Source organism: Lithobates pipiens, unplaced genomic scaffold, assembly GCF_037356315.1.
Source record: "Lithobates pipiens isolate NorthernLeopardFrog02 unplaced genomic scaffold, aLitPip1_a1.2 Scaffold_19, whole genome shotgun sequence".
Taxonomy (NCBI): Eukaryota; Metazoa; Chordata; class Amphibia; order Anura; family Ranidae; genus Lithobates; species Lithobates pipiens.
Window position 1 is genome coordinate 31,050,569 of NW_027507764.1, and position 16,038 is coordinate 31,066,606.

The 16,038-nt window shown below is 42.3% G+C and overlaps 1 protein-coding gene across 1 annotated transcript in view; it reads left to right on the forward strand.

Annotated features, from left to right (window-relative positions):
• LOC143998000 (uncharacterized) overlaps positions 1-11,691 on the forward strand; it is a 54,492-nt gene extending 42,801 nt beyond the window's left edge. Inside the window, exons 6-9 of the mRNA XM_077493797.1 lie at positions 8,104-8,209; positions 9,685-9,853; positions 10,465-10,667; positions 10,894-11,691. Coding sequence (XP_077349923.1) covers positions 8,104-8,209; positions 9,685-9,853; positions 10,465-10,667; positions 10,894-11,691 — 1,276 coding nt within the window. The remainder of the gene's footprint in view (positions 1-8,103; positions 8,210-9,684; positions 9,854-10,464; positions 10,668-10,893) is intronic.
• Positions 11,692-16,038: the final 4,347 nt, after the last annotated feature.

Sequence of the window (16,038 nt, forward strand, 5' to 3'; positions counted from 1 at the left end):
CCAATGAAGGACTGCTGCAGTATAGGGCAGCGGTCAGCAGTAGTGCACGGCAACCCTATGTATTGTGGACCGATAGCGGTCCTTACAGAACAGCAGACTGTAACGCACTCAGGCCTATGTACCGTAGCACCCTATACCAAGTTACCAGTCCTTATAAGAACTTTTGTGGACCAAGCAGGTTGTGTGTTAGTGATTAGCAGACTGTACGTCAGTCCCTATACCAATGAAGGACTGCTGCAGTATAGGGCAGCGGTCAGCAGTAGTGCACGGCAACCCTATGTATTGTGGACCGATAGCGGTCCTTACAGAACAGCAGACTGTAACGCACTCAGGCCTATGTACCGTAGCACCCTATACCAAGTTACCAGTCCTTATAAGAACTTTTGTGGACCAAGCAGGTTGTGTGTTAGTGTTTAGCAGACTGTGCGTCAGTCCCTATACCGCTGAAGGACTGCTGCAGTATAGGGCAGCGGTCAGCAGTAGTGCACGGCAACCCTATGTATTGTGGACCGATAGCGGTCCTTACAGAACAGCAGACTGTAACGCACTCAGGCCTATGTACCGTAGCACCCTATACCAAGTTACCAGTCCTTATAAGAACTTTTGTGGACCAAGCAGGTTGTGTGTTAGTGATTAGCAGACTGTACGTCAGTCCCTATACCAATGAAGGACTGCTGCAGTATAGGGCAGCGGTCAGCAGTAGTGCACGGCAACCCTATGTATTGTGGACCGATAGCGGTCCTTACAGAACAGCAGACTGTAACGCACTCAGGCCTATGTACCGTAGCACCCTATACCAAGTTACCAGTCCTTATAAGAACTTTTGTGGACCAAGCAGGTTGTGTGTTAGTGTTTAGCAGACTGTGCGTCAGTCCCTATACCGCTGAAGGACTGCTGCAGTATAGGGCAGCGGTCAGCAGTAGTGCACGGCAACCCTATGTATTGTGGACCGATAGCGGTCCTTACAGAACAGCAGACTGTAACGCACTCAGGCCTATGTACCGTAGCACCCTATACCAAGTTACCAGTCCTTATAAGAACTTTTGTGGACCAAGCAGGTTGTGTGTTAGTGATTAGCAGACTGTACGTCAGTCCCTATACCAATGAAGGACTGCTGCAGTATAGGGCAGCGGTCAGCAGTAGTGCACGGCAACCCTATGTATTGTGGACCGATAGCGGTCCTTACAGAACAGCAGACTGTAACGCACTCAGGCCTATGTACCGTAGCACCCTATACCAAGTTACCAGTCCTTATAAGAACTTTTGTGGACCAAGCAGGTTGTGTGTTAGTGTTTAGCAGACTGTGCGTCAGTCCCTATACCGCTGAAGGACTGCTGCAGTATAGGGCAGCGGTCAGCAGTAGTGCACGGCAACCCTATGTATTGTGGACCGATAGCGGTCCTTACAGAACAGCAGACTGTAACGCACTCAGGCCTATGTACCGTAGCACCCTATACCAAGTTACCAGTCCTTATAAGAACTTTTGTGGACCAAGCAGGTTGTGTGTTAGTGATTAGCAGACTGTACGTCAGTCCCTATACCAATGAAGGACTGCTGCAGTATAGGGCAGCGGTCAGCAGTAGTGCACGGCAACCCTATGTATTGTGGACCGATAGCGGTCCTTACAGAACAGCAGACTGTAACGCACTCAGGCCTATGTACCGTAGCACCCTATACCAAGTTACCAGTCCTTATAAGAACTTTTGTGGACCAAGCAGGTTGTGTGTTAGTGTTTAGCAGACTGTGCGTCAGTCCCTATACCGCTGAAGGACTGCTGCAGTATAGGGCAGCGGTCAGCAGTAGTGCACGGCAACCCTATGTATTGTGGACCGATAGCGGTCCTTACAGAACAGCAGACTGTAACGCACTCAGGCCTATGTACCGTAGCACCCTATACCAAGTTACCAGTCCTTATAAGAACTTTTGTGGACCAAGCAGGTTGTGTGTTAGTGATTAGCAGACTGTACGTCAGTCCCTATACCAATGAAGGACTGCTGCAGTATAGGGCAGCGGTCAGCAGTAGTGCACGGCAACCCTATGTATTGTGGACCGATAGCGGTCCTTACAGAACAGCAGACTGTAACGCACTCAGGCCTATGTACCGTAGCACCCTATACCAAGTTACCAGTCCTTATAAGAACTTTTGTGGACCAAGCAGGTTGTGTGTTAGTGATTAGCAGACTGTACGTCAGTCCCTATACCAATGAAGGACTGCTGCAGTATAGGGCAGCGGTCAGCAGTAGTGCACGGCAACCCTATGTATTGTGGACCGATAGCGGTCCTTACAGAACAGCAGACTGTAACGCACTCAGGCCTATGTACCGTAGCACCCTATACCAAGTTACCAGTCCTTATAAGAACTTTTGTGGACCAAGCAGGTTGTGTGTTAGTGTTTAGCAGACTGTGCGTCAGTCCCTATACCGCTGAAGGACTGCTGCAGTATAGGGCAGCGGTCAGCAGTAGTGCACGGCAACCCTATGTATTGTGGACCGATAGCGGTCCTTACAGAACAGCAGACTGTAACGCACTCAGGCCTATGTACCGTAGCACCCTATACCAAGTTACCAGTCCTTATAAGAACTTTTGTGGACCAAGCAGGTTGTGTGTTAGTGATTAGCAGACTGTACGTCAGTCCCTATACCAATGAAGGACTGCTGCAGTATAGGGCAGCGGTCAGCAGTAGTGCACGGCAACCCTATGTATTGTGGACCGATAGCGGTCCTTACAGAACAGCAGACTGTAACGCACTCAGGCCTATGTACCGTAGCACCCTATACCAAGTTACCAGTCCTTATAAGAACTTTTGTGGACCAAGCAGGTTGTGTGTTAGTGTTTAGCAGACTGTGCGTCAGTCCCTATACCGCTGAAGGACTGCTGCAGTATAGGGCAGCGGTCAGCAGTAGTGCACGGCAACCCTATGTATTGTGGACCGATAGCGGTCCTTACAGAACAGCAGACTGTAACGCACTCAGGCCTATGTACCGTAGCACCCTATACCAAGTTACCAGTCCTTATAAGAACTTTTGTGGACCAAGCAGGTTGTGTGTTAGTGATTAGCAGACTGTACGTCAGTCCCTATACCAATGAAGGACTGCTGCAGTATAGGGCAGCGGTCAGCAGTAGTGCACGGCAACCCTATGTATTGTGGACCGATAGCGGTCCTTACAGAACAGCAGACTGTAACGCACTCAGGCCTATGTACCGTAGCACCCTATACCAAGTTACCAGTCCTTATAAGAACTTTTGTGGACCAAGCAGGTTGTGTGTTAGTGTTTAGCAGACTGTGCGTCAGTCCCTATACCGCTGAAGGACTGCTGCAGTATAGGGCAGCGGTCAGCAGTAGTGCACGGCAACCCTATGTATTGTGGACCGATAGCGGTCCTTACAGAACAGCAGACTGTAACGCACTCAGGCCTATGTACCGTAGCACCCTATACCAAGTTACCAGTCCTTATAAGAACTTTTGTGGACCAAGCAGGTTGTGTGTTAGTGATTAGCAGACTGTACGTCAGTCCCTATACCAATGAAGGACTGCTGCAGTATAGGGCAGCGGTCAGCAGTAGTGCACGGCAACCCTATGTATTGTGGACCGATAGCGGTCCTTACAGAACAGCAGACTGTAACGCACTCAGGCCTATGTACCGTAGCACCCTATACCAAGTTACCAGTCCTTATAAGAACTTTTGTGGACCAAGCAGGTTGTGTGTTAGTGTTTAGCAGACTGTGCGTCAGTCCCTATACCGCTGAAGGACTGCTGCAGTATAGGGCAGCGGTCAGCAGTAGTGCACGGCAACCCTATGTATTGTGGACCGATAGCGGTCCTTACAGAACAGCAGACTGTAACGCACTCAGGCCTATGTACCGTAGCACCCTATACCAAGTTACCAGTCCTTATAAGAACTTTTGTGGACCAAGCAGGTTGTGTGTTAGTGATTAGCAGACTGTACGTCAGTCCCTATACCAATGAAGGACTGCTGCAGTATAGGGCAGCGGTCAGCAGTAGTGCACGGCAACCCTATGTATTGTGGACCGATAGCGGTCCTTACAGAACAGCAGACTGTAACGCACTCAGGCCTATGTACCGTAGCACCCTATACCAAGTTACCAGTCCTTATAAGAACTTTTGTGGACCAAGCAGGTTGTGTGTTAGTGATTAGCAGACTGTACGTCAGTCCCTATACCAATGAAGGACTGCTGCAGTATAGGGCAGCGGTCAGCAGTAGTGCACGGCAACCCTATGTATTGTGGACCGATAGCGGTCCTTACAGAACAGCAGACTGTAACGCACTCAGGCCTATGTACCGTAGCACCCTATACCAAGTTACCAGTCCTTATAAGAACTTTTGTGGACCAAGCAGGTTGTGTGTTAGTGTTTAGCAGACTGTGCGTCAGTCCCTATACCGCTGAAGGACTGCTGCAGTATAGGGCAGCGGTCAGCAGTAGTGCACGGCAACCCTATGTATTGTGGACCGATAGCGGTCCTTACAGAACAGCAGACTGTAACGCACTCAGGCCTATGTACCGTAGCACCCTATACCAAGTTACCAGTCCTTATAAGAACTTTTGTGGACCAAGCAGGTTGTGTGTTAGTGATTAGCAGACTGTACGTCAGTCCCTATACCAATGAAGGACTGCTGCAGTATAGGGCAGCGGTCAGCAGTAGTGCACGGCAACCCTATGTATTGTGGACCGATAGCGGTCCTTACAGAACAGCAGACTGTAACGCACTCAGGCCTATGTACCGTAGCACCCTATACCAAGTTACCAGTCCTTATAAGAACTTTTGTGGACCAAGCAGGTTGTGTGTTAGTGATTAGCAGACTGTACGTCAGTCCCTATACCAATGAAGGACTGCTGCAGTATAGGGCAGCGGTCAGCAGTAGTGCACGGCAACCCTATGTATTGTGGACCGATAGCGGTCCTTACAGAACAGCAGACTGTAACGCACTCAGGCCTATGTACCGTAGCACCCTATACCAAGTTACCAGTCCTTATAAGAACTTTTGTGGACCAAGCAGGTTGTGTGTTAGTGTTTAGCAGACTGTGCGTCAGTCCCTATACCGCTGAAGGACTGCTGCAGTATAGGGCAGCGGTCAGCAGTAGTGCACGGCAACCCTATGTATTGTGGACCGATAGCGGTCCTTACAGAACAGCAGACTGTAACGCACTCAGGCCTATGTACCGTAGCACCCTATACCAAGTTACCAGTCCTTATAAGAACTTTTGTGGACCAAGCAGGTTGTGTGTTAGTGATTAGCAGACTGTACGTCAGTCCCTATACCAATGAAGGACTGCTGCAGTATAGGGCAGCGGTCAGCAGTAGTGCACGGCAACCCTATGTATTGTGGACCGATAGCGGTCCTTACAGAACAGCAGACTGTAACGCACTCAGGCCTATGTACCGTAGCACCCTATACCAAGTTACCAGTCCTTATAAGAACTTTTGTGGACCAAGCAGGTTGTGTATTAGTGTTTAGCAGACTGTGCGTCAGTCCCTATACCGCTGAAGGACTGCTGCAGTATAGGGCAGCGGTCAGCAGTAGTGCACGGCAACCCTATCTATTGTGGACCGATAGCGGTCCTTACAGAACAGCAGACTGTACCGCACCCAAGCCTATGTACCGTAGCACCCTAGACAGACCAAGTTACCAGTCCTTATAAGAACTTTTGTGGAACAAGTGAGTTGTGAATGATTAGCAGACTGCAGCAGAAGGGCAGCAGTCAAGTATAATATTCTTTCTATATTTGGAAGAAAGAATATTATACGTGTACAAGCCTATTACCGTACCACTGATACCAGTCCTGAAAAGAACCTTTGTGGAACTAATAGTAACAGCAAGTCTTTAAAATTATCCTCACTGCCTGACAACACTGCTTCCTGCCTGTCCCTATACAAATTGGCAAAAAAGAGTAGGCTGGAACGATTAGCTGGAACAGCTCTTTTGTGGACCTGATAGTAACAGCTAATGATGATGATGATGATGATGATGAAGAAAGACTAATCTGGCTGAGCTGTCCCTAAAATAGCAGCATACAGCGCTCTGTCCCTTTATCTAAACTGACAAAAGAAACTCAGGCTGCTGACCTAACACCTATACCAGTCCTGAAAAGAACTTTTGTGTACCAAATAGCTAGCGTTTTCTCTGTCCCTACTCCACACAGGATCCTTTCCCTACAGTGACAGAAGAAAGAATGTAAAATGGCCACCGGATCGGGTGTATTTATAGGTTAGGGGGAATGTCCAAGTGTCCATGAGCTGTCATGTCTCAATTGGTTGTCCTGTAACACATGATAAACGTGTCACGAAAGGTTAAAGTTCTTGTATACATTAAACACGTAAGTCCGCCGGGGCGAACGACGGAAAAAGGCGTTCGAACCCGCGGACGGCGAAAGTCGGAAATTCGCCGCGAAACGACCGCCGGGCGAACCGTTCGGCCATCACTACTTATTACATTTGTGGTCAATGGTAAGAACTCCCTTTACAGATATCGGAAAAGATCCTTGGTGTCAGTTGCAACTTATCAATGAGACAGAATTTGCTTCTTAGTCAAGAAACCCGTAACAACAATGGAACCATGGTTAAAATAAGCTCATCTTCATCTAGATCAATTCTATTGTTATTGGAGTTAAGTTTTCAGCAGTTAAGGAATGACTCGTTTTGGGCCAATGGGGACATTCTGGTTTTCCATTTAGAATACTAAGATTAAGGCTTACTTTATGCCATGGTAACCTCAAGTGTTGTGTTATGGATTATAAAATGACTGACAACCCAGTTTTATTGTACAGTATTCAGAAGCATCGGTTTTGAAAAGTATTTACTTTTGAAGGCACAATCTACAGATTTGGCATTCTTGTCTCAATACTTGGTTTGTTGTTTTCTCAGAACATCATGTCAGTATGATATTTTCCATTATATGATATACACATGGATTGTTCTAGGTCAGAGACTCACCAAGTAGTGAAGAGATGATCAGGATGTTTGGAGATAAACCTCTAGAAATAAGCCCAGACATGGCAGCTCCAATACTCCTGCAAACTATTTGTATGCTGATGATATTTTTATGCTTCATTTTTTTATTTTCGATAAGGCCTTTTTAATCTAAACCCATTGGTGTGCAATGTTACTATAAGGCATAAAACATAGGCAAAAGGCAAAAACCCACAAGAACCTACAGCCGATGTTACTTTTTTTGTTTTTTCTCAATAAATTATCTGGTTAGTTTCCCCTTTTGTTTAAAAAATGAGCAGCACTGCTTTACTTTTTTAAACAGTTTTTTATTTATTTGATTCTCTATCAAAGCTACAACGGCAGTGGTCTGTTTTTTGGTATTTAAGGCCCTAAACAAAATTTTCTGTGGCGCTTTTCTTTTTATTCATCTTAACATATTGATAACCTTGTTGTATTTGGGTATATGGAGAAAAGGGTGGTAGATTTAAAGGAAGTTTTCAGTTAAACCAAGGAAAACCTGGGATAGACTTAGAAAGTAGAAACCAGTTGAAACATCCAAAACAAATTAAGATTTGGTGGGATGTGACTATTCTGGAATTCTATATTAAAGAGAGGATAACCCAAAGGAGGTTGAGATGGGACACCAGAAAAACAGACCAGTGCTTCTCACTTTTTTAACAGTATTTTATTTGATGTTCTAGCAAAGCTTGGGTGTCAGCGGTCTGTTTTTTTTTTGGTATTTAAGTTTCTAAAAAAAATTCTTTGTGGTGCTGTTGGTTTTATTAATCTTTTGTTCTCCCTCTTGTATTAGTTATTCAGTCTATAATCAGGTACAAAATAAATATTAGAAAACAAATAATTTTCTATTTCGTAGTTAATATGGTGGAAAGTTTAATTTTAAAACTCAGTAAAGTTTTTAAAGCATTTGTGTATTCAGCATGTTTAATCCTATCAGCAATTCTCTAGAAAACCTGTTTATATGCAAATCAGCAAGAACAATGCGGGGTCATTTACACATCATTTACATGAGAAGTCAGCCAATGGAAAGCCTCCATTCTCTGCCTTCCCCGCCCATCTCCCTTGTATAAAGTGGGCCTCTCCCTCCTGTGATCAGTGACTACTTCCAGAGATCCCGGTATACTCATCTATTACAGCCTAGCTGCAGATTTGGCGACGTTGTCCGGTGTTGATCTGCAGTTGAACTTAATACTTCGAGAAACGAATCCAACTTCATCACCGCTGAATCCTCCCGACATTAAGGTAAGTTCACTTTCATCTAACCAATCAATGGATCTTTATGATTTAATGAGCATTCTGATAATAATTCTGCAGAGGTTTATGAGGTGTATGTAATAAATATCTAAAACCTAAATATAAAAAACTGATGAAAGGGATAATGAATGGAGGTTCAGGACAGAATATTATGAAATACAATGTATACAGAAGACAGGATAACCATTGGCTTGCCATGATCAGCCTGATAACAACATTGTTTGTAATAAATTAAGTGCAATAAAAGTTGGGGCAGTAATTTGTGTGATGTAATCCAAAGGAAACACAAGTTTGGGTAGCTAAGTAATGTATAATTTTTATAAATCTCCTATTATAAGTATATTCCAATCTGTACAAAACAAATGACTCAACATCATTGAATTCTTTGCTATGAAATTTTCCCTCCCAACAAAATCAGAGTACAACATTTTACATAATAACCTCACTGAGCATTCCCTTCACTTCATTTCATGAAGTCTGTCAGTCTGATGCTATGAGGTCTTACTGAGAACATAAAAATGACATTGAGCAGGAAAATGCACTGAAATAATTTTTTTAAGGTTCCTGAAAAGTGATGTGACAATGGAGTGTTTGGATGTTATCACATCACTCTTGGTTATTGTTGGTCATTCTGGGACTTCACAGTTTTGAAAAGAATGTTATAAGGAAGTGTCACTAATATCTTCTGATGGCTTTAGCATGGCCTCTGATGTCTTGTACTGGGTACAAAAGGTGAGGCAACAATTGTCCTTATTTTACATGACAGGTCTGATTAAATTTACACTTCTTACTTGGCTGAGCTCTGTGTTCATCCTCCTGACTTTATGTAAGGAAACTGGAAAGTTGAGATAGCTGGTCGGCAAAAAAAAAGCAGAGAATCTCTTGCAGATCATCCTATGGTATATTTGGTCTTTTCATGGCAGTACCTGCCAGAAATATAAGATTCACCAAAATTCTTCTGGCAGCAGAAACACCTTTCCACCTGCTGGCCAAAGTCTATTACATTTCCTTCCCGAAGGACACTTGGAGGTAAAATTACTCTTTTGACCCCCCCCCCCAGTTTCCCAGACGGCCCCCACACACATAACTGAACTGGTAAATATTGGATATATCCTGGCACCTATTTATTGTTATAAGTCTTGGCTTTTCCATTTGATTTTGTAATTGACCAAGTTATACATTTGCTTGATAATTGTCTTGTATATGGATCGCTGTATTTCCATATTCAGGTCCTCTTAACTGTTCTTCATACATTTCTGTTGCTCTGTTAAAGCTCTCACTTATATAACTGAACCTTATTCCTGAGTCACATTCATTAAGATGTGGAGCTTTATTGAGCATTTCATATTTAAAGGGACAATTAAATGCTAGTAATAGTATTCATTTTTCACACATTTTTAAAGTTTCTCTTTAAAGATTTGTTTTCTTCTTAATGTAACAAGTTTTCTGTTTTTCCTCTCCAGGACACTATGGCCTCCGTTGCTGATGATGTGGAAGGACTTCTGGACAGAATGTTCTCCTTCTGGTCCCAAGGACTAGTGAAGGTAGACTTACAGGAGTTCTTCCTCATTGTGAAGGAACTGGGAAAAGGAGGCTATGGAAGAGTATTATTGGCAAATGACAAGATAACAGGTCAGTGAATTATTCTAACCAACATTTCAATATCAATATTGTCTATGATGATTTATGTATATGTATGTAAATTTGATCTTTAAATTATAGACTATATATTTATTACATTTCAATAAGTATAAACTGTTTAAAGTATGGATTCAAATTGTTAGAATTATTTAGGTAACTAAGCAATGGGGTGAGTCTTGGGAAGAGTTATGCAAATATCAAAATACTTTGATGGGTACATATCTGCCTGGAGGAGTAGACTGTATTAGCATGCAGACTGCCTCGATAATGATGGTTGCATCTGGGGAGGATATGATGCTAATAATGATGGAGGTTCCCCAGCCAGAAAACAAGATGGGGTCTTTCTGATTAGTTGCAGCTTCTAATGTACTTTGAGAAAAATCCAAGTAGGACATTTCAGTCCATGAGAGGTTACTCTACACTTGACTGTTTATAAGGCTGAAATGTAAGTTTAAGTGAAGCATAATACATTCTCAAACATTTTAATAAGATCTGTTGCTCCAAGACAGAGATTTTCAAGTGGACATAAAAATAATCAGCTAAAAAATGTCCAATTCTTAATCCAAGTTAAATGATTATTATTATTTTTTTTTTTTTTACAGGCCAAACAATGGCGTTGAAGATCATGGATAAAAAGAAGACCAGCCTGCGGTCTTTCCTCCAGGAGTTCAGTGTTTCATACTTACTTTCTCCTCACCCCAATATCATCGGATGTATTGGCATCGCCTTCACCACCATCGACTACTTTGTTTTTGCCCAGGAACTGGCCCCTGTTGGTGATCTGTTCACCATGATTTTGCCCCACGTAAGTACATTAAGATTTCAGTATGCCCATTTTTTTTCTTTTTTTTTCTTTTTAGTTTTGGTAAAGAAGTGTTAACTAATATATTTAGAATTTTACATCACTTTGTCTTAATGATGGTGAAAAGTTATGGCCGTACATATACTTTCACTGATTATGAATTTCTCTTTATATTCTACCAAACTGTATTTTTAACATCTCTTTTGTATTTTCATTTCTTTTTTCCTAGGTGGGAATCCCAGAAGATGCAGTCAAGAGGTGTTCTGTACAGATCTCCAATGCTCTTGAATTCATGTCCGAGAAAGGACTTGTTCATATGGATTTAAAGCCAGAAAACATTTTAGTGTTCGACAAGGACTGCCACCTCATCAAGATCACAGACTTTGGCCTTGCTAAGGTCAAAGGGAAAATGATAACCTCCAGGTGTGGCAGCAAATCTTATATGGCCCCAGAATTGCGTGACGTGACCATCTCTAATGGACTGGTTGTAGATGGTAGCCTGGATGTGTGGTCGTTTGGGGTCATCATTTACTGCCTACTCACGGGGGAGATTCCATGGCAGGTGGCAACCCTTGATGATCAAGGATATAAATGTTTTGTTGACTGGCAGAACAATTTTCATATGGACAAGCCTCCTAAAGCATGGAGAAAGATTCCCACTGAGATAAGAAGGATGTTTATCTCTCTTTTGGCTATTGACTATATGAAAAGAAGTAAAGCTACAGAAATCCTGAAATATATGACTGAAAACTGGAAGGAAGGAACCCCAGATGCAACCATAGGACAAGAAGACGAGGATCCAATAGAATGCTGTTCTGTACAATCTGAGGAATCCATGGCTTCCTACTTGAACCCCTCAGAAGGTAGTGTTTCCATCACATCCTTGTCTTACCTTTTGACCACAGAAACGTCTGGATCTCAGTCTGAAATGACTCCAGAACCACAGAAGGACAACATCGAGGAGGCACTTATCATATTTGATGATGAGTTTTCCTTACATGTTGGTGCAGAGGTAGACATTGAATGAACAATGAGTGATGGTGCATTGAAAAGAATATCACATATGGACATCTTTCTCAGGTATGTGGCTTTCTCAATTCAATATTCAATATTTTATGGCCATGTCACACTAGCAGTTCTGCACTAAGTCATTACTTTTTGTACCACAATATCCATGAGTGATTTTGCTTTGAAACATAAGGCAATGCATGTTTGTGAATTTTGTAGCTGCCTTATTTTTCTCCTTTCGAATGATTTAAGTCTTAAGTCTAAGCATTGCAAAACTAGCATGGGATGTGTTCTATCCCTACATACTTGTGCTATGTGTTTTTCCCTTACATCTCAGGAAGTAGGGAGGTATGTCAATGATGGATAGTCTGTTATCAACTCTCAGAGTGGTGGGGATAAGACCTGTAGTTAAGAAAATTAAAGGGAAACCTGAATCAAAGAGGCTGATACAAAGTGTCTTCTAGCTAACAATGGTAATAGCAGGACTCTTGTTGGATATTATCAGGTACCAAAGTACTGGAGGCCAATAGATCAAGGGTTTGCCTTGCAGCTCAGTTCCAGACTCCCCTGGAGGTGAAACAGGAGGAGTCAGGCCCAAAGTCGCACAGGTCGCAAGAGTTGCTTGCAGAAGAGGGTCAGGAACACTGCTGAGCTGCGGGGCTGCTGCAGGCAGGTGGCGCCTATGAAATGTAGCAGGTAACCAGGGTCACAGAGAGATGGTAGTCAATACAAGCCAAGGTTTGGTGCCAGGTGGATAGCAAGGTAAACAAAGTTTAGATTGGAGCCAAGGATTAAGACAGGTAACAGGTCAAGGAGATCCGTTAAACAAGCCGAGGTCAAGGTCAGGTGGCAGGCAGGAGACAGGTCTGGAAGAAAAAAAATAATAAAGAATTACAGGAAACAGGAAACACAGGAACATTGGTAACAGCTGGGATATAACAACACTTCAGCCAAGGGCTGACTTCCTTATAAAGGCCCATGTTATGTGCTGGCGGAGGTGCTGGGTCCTAGAACCCTTCTCGTGCTTTGACCGATGCTACATCCTAGAGACCTACTGCTATTGGTACCCTGACAGATATATTATCAGTTTGCTGTTAAACATTTTAGATGGTTGCTATTTTATTATGGCATTACCATGACCAATTATAACAGGTTTAGAGCTGTAACAAGAACACCAGTGTAGGATGGCTGCTTATTGGTTGGTGTAGGTCTCTATCCATTTGTATTTTGTCTTGTTTACTAGATCTGTCTATTCTGGGGTTATTTTGTAATTTACACAACCACAACCTGTGATATTACCTCTTAGTGGAACCTTTTTTTAAACTTTTTGTAACCTTTTTAATGGAACCACAACCTGTGACCTTATAATTTATTACCATTTCATATATAAATATATACTTTTTTACCGCAGCATACTCAGGTATTCTGCAGATAAATATACCTTCAGAACTGACCACATGCACTTTATTATTATAAATAAAATTCATGATTTAATTTCCAGAACTATTTCTCTATTTTGTTCTAACAATATTTCTTTACATTTTTTAGATGACAAGTCTGGACTATCCCCAGTGGATGAACAAGACCCCTACCTGGTACATGGTGGATGTAACTTGTACATATATGAGTAGTTACTCCTCCTGTGCACTGGGTGGTGCTCTTGAATTTTCTCCATATGGAAAAATACCTGCTGATTCTGCTGCAGATATCCAGAGGAGAAAGGAGGTACATTGGTGGGACAGGTGAGAAGGTGGTTCAGCGGTGAGACAGAAGAGCATGGGGGTACAGCGGTGGAGCGGATGTACAAGGAGATACAGTGGCGATGAAGATGAGAAAGGGGGTACATTGTTGGGGCAGATGAGCAGGGGTGTGGGGTTACAGTGGTGGGACAGAAGAGCTGGGTGGTACAGAGGTGGGGCAGATGTGCAGGGTAGTACAGCAGGAGAACAGATTTGCAGGGGGTACAGTGATCTGAGATGATTTGCAGGAATTGGGGCTGATGTGAGGACTGGAGGTACAGGACTTGGAGCTGATCTAAGGCATGAGAGTGCAGGAGGTTAATTAGTCACTATTACTCAAGTAGTTTACAGCATTTACTTTATAAAAAATAATTTTTTTATTGAGAGTGTGAAGTTGACATTTTTTTTGTTATAAAATCGGCACGCTCAATTTCTTAAAAGGTTGCCTACCCCCGCTCTATTTCATTATAAATCAAAGAAACTGAATTAACTTTCATAAAAATATTTTTGCTTCACTTGAACTTCTCTTCAACTTGTACATTTTTGATGAAACATTCATTTTTTTTCCCTTTAAGATTCTAAGACTATAAAGGCTTTTTTTTGGGAAGGTTTGTTGACATTTACTTGTCTGTATTTTATTGCATTTTCTTTTCAGTAAAAGTTAGATAGATGGGAGACTTTTGCTTGAAAAGGTATACAAGATTTGTTCATCATCTACAAACGACAAATTCCATTTCATTAGGAAACAAGGTTTGTCTTCACATTTAAATTAAAGCAGATTCTCTCAACATTTTTCCATCAAGAGTCACTCTTCAACATGATAGATTCCAGTATCCTACAACATTCACTGTTTGTAGTTTTCAGGTAACCATCATCTACTGTCTTTGATTACCTTTATCTGATCAAAATAGTAATAAATATAATATACGGGTCAGAGAGTCTCTCATTTTCTCAAACCATTGCAATCCTCAAAGTTTTCCAAAAGGACAATTTTTCCCAACAGCGTAGATTTATAAGTGTTGTTGTCTTAGACCAGGGCTCTCCAAACTTTCCAAACAAAGGGCCAGTTCACTGTCCTTCAGATTGTGGCCAGCGGGAGTGGAAATTTTTCTGGCATCAGTAGAAGTAAACATCACCACTTTTGGTATTAGGTTAGAGGAATAGTGTATCGTTGGTACTATAAGGAGGAATAGTGCCCTATTATTAGTGTCAGTGGGAGAAATAGTTCTCCATTGTTGGTGTTAGATGGCAAAATAGTGTCTCCTATCAGTAGGAGGATTAATGCCCCAAAGGACCAGATAAAGGCAAGCAAAGGGCCACATCTGGTCCCTGGGCCACAGATTGGAGACCCCTGTCTTAGACTGACCATAGATAAATGGCTTTCTAGGAGTGATAGACAAATGAATCTGTAGGATATGGGGGTTGGTCGTGGTTCTTGGCCAGTGAAGGAGAAAACACATACAAAGCTTTGTATCTTCCTTCTCCATAGATGTGTGAAGAATCTGAAGATTTTGATGTACCAAATCAAGTGTTTATGAGGGCCTGTGACTCTTGTTTTCACCACATAGAGATGCCATAGAAGTTCTGATCATTACAAGTGATTGTTACTTAGTGAGGATCAGGTGTAAATAGTGTTTTATGGCAACTCTTGTAAAGGTTAGTAATTTCATCAGTTGTGTCTCTCCCAATACTGGGGTAATCGTGCAAATCTGGCATTCCCTGATGGCCACAGTTAGACACCATTAGTCCCAACAATGGAGGTTGGCTTTCATAAACACGGCCATTGTGATGGAAACAGTATCGACAGTCACACCCCAGCCAGGTATTCTCCCTCCTCTTTAACATATCAATTCACAAGCCCATCACCATTGAGAATCCCCGGGTGTTAATGTCCTCTCTATATTCTGCAGCTGGATAGTCATTGTCAAAGTTTGAGGTAAAACCAAAGTGTATTTAGTGAATAACACAAACTATTATTACATTTACCTAAATATTTAAATAGTTGCTATTTTATATTTTTCTCTACATTTTACATTTTCAGGTGCTTCTTTTAGTGGCAGTTACCACGCAGTCGGCATTCCTGATGAACAACAGGTGACATAAAAGGAAGCTCCATAGCAAAGATACTAGACTAGAAAAATGTAATTGAGATGAGGGGAAGTAAAGCAAAATTATAGGATGGAATCAGATTCTCCATATGTAATGAGCAAATATGGCTACCTTTTTATATACAACAAAAAAATTTTTTTTACTTAAACCTTAGCTAAACAACTAAAAATTGCTGGCACATTTTTTTGTATGAGAGATCAGACTCACAATGGTTCTATCACCGTGGAAGCTTCTTTCTTGCCTGTGAGATTGTTTCCTAATTGTACACTAACTGCCATACAGAGCAACTCGCCATGCAATCTCTGTATATCATGAGTAAGTGCTGGAACGTACTTACATCATACATGGCAAGACGATAGAGAATACTAAAGACTCCAGACACAGAAGACCGGGAGAAGATGGCATCTGCCATATTTTGTAAATATGATGTACATAGTTGCACATTATGGCAAGAGACCTGGGTCCTCTTACGCTTAGTTCTACTTTAAGCTGAGAAGTTTCATATATAAATCTAAATG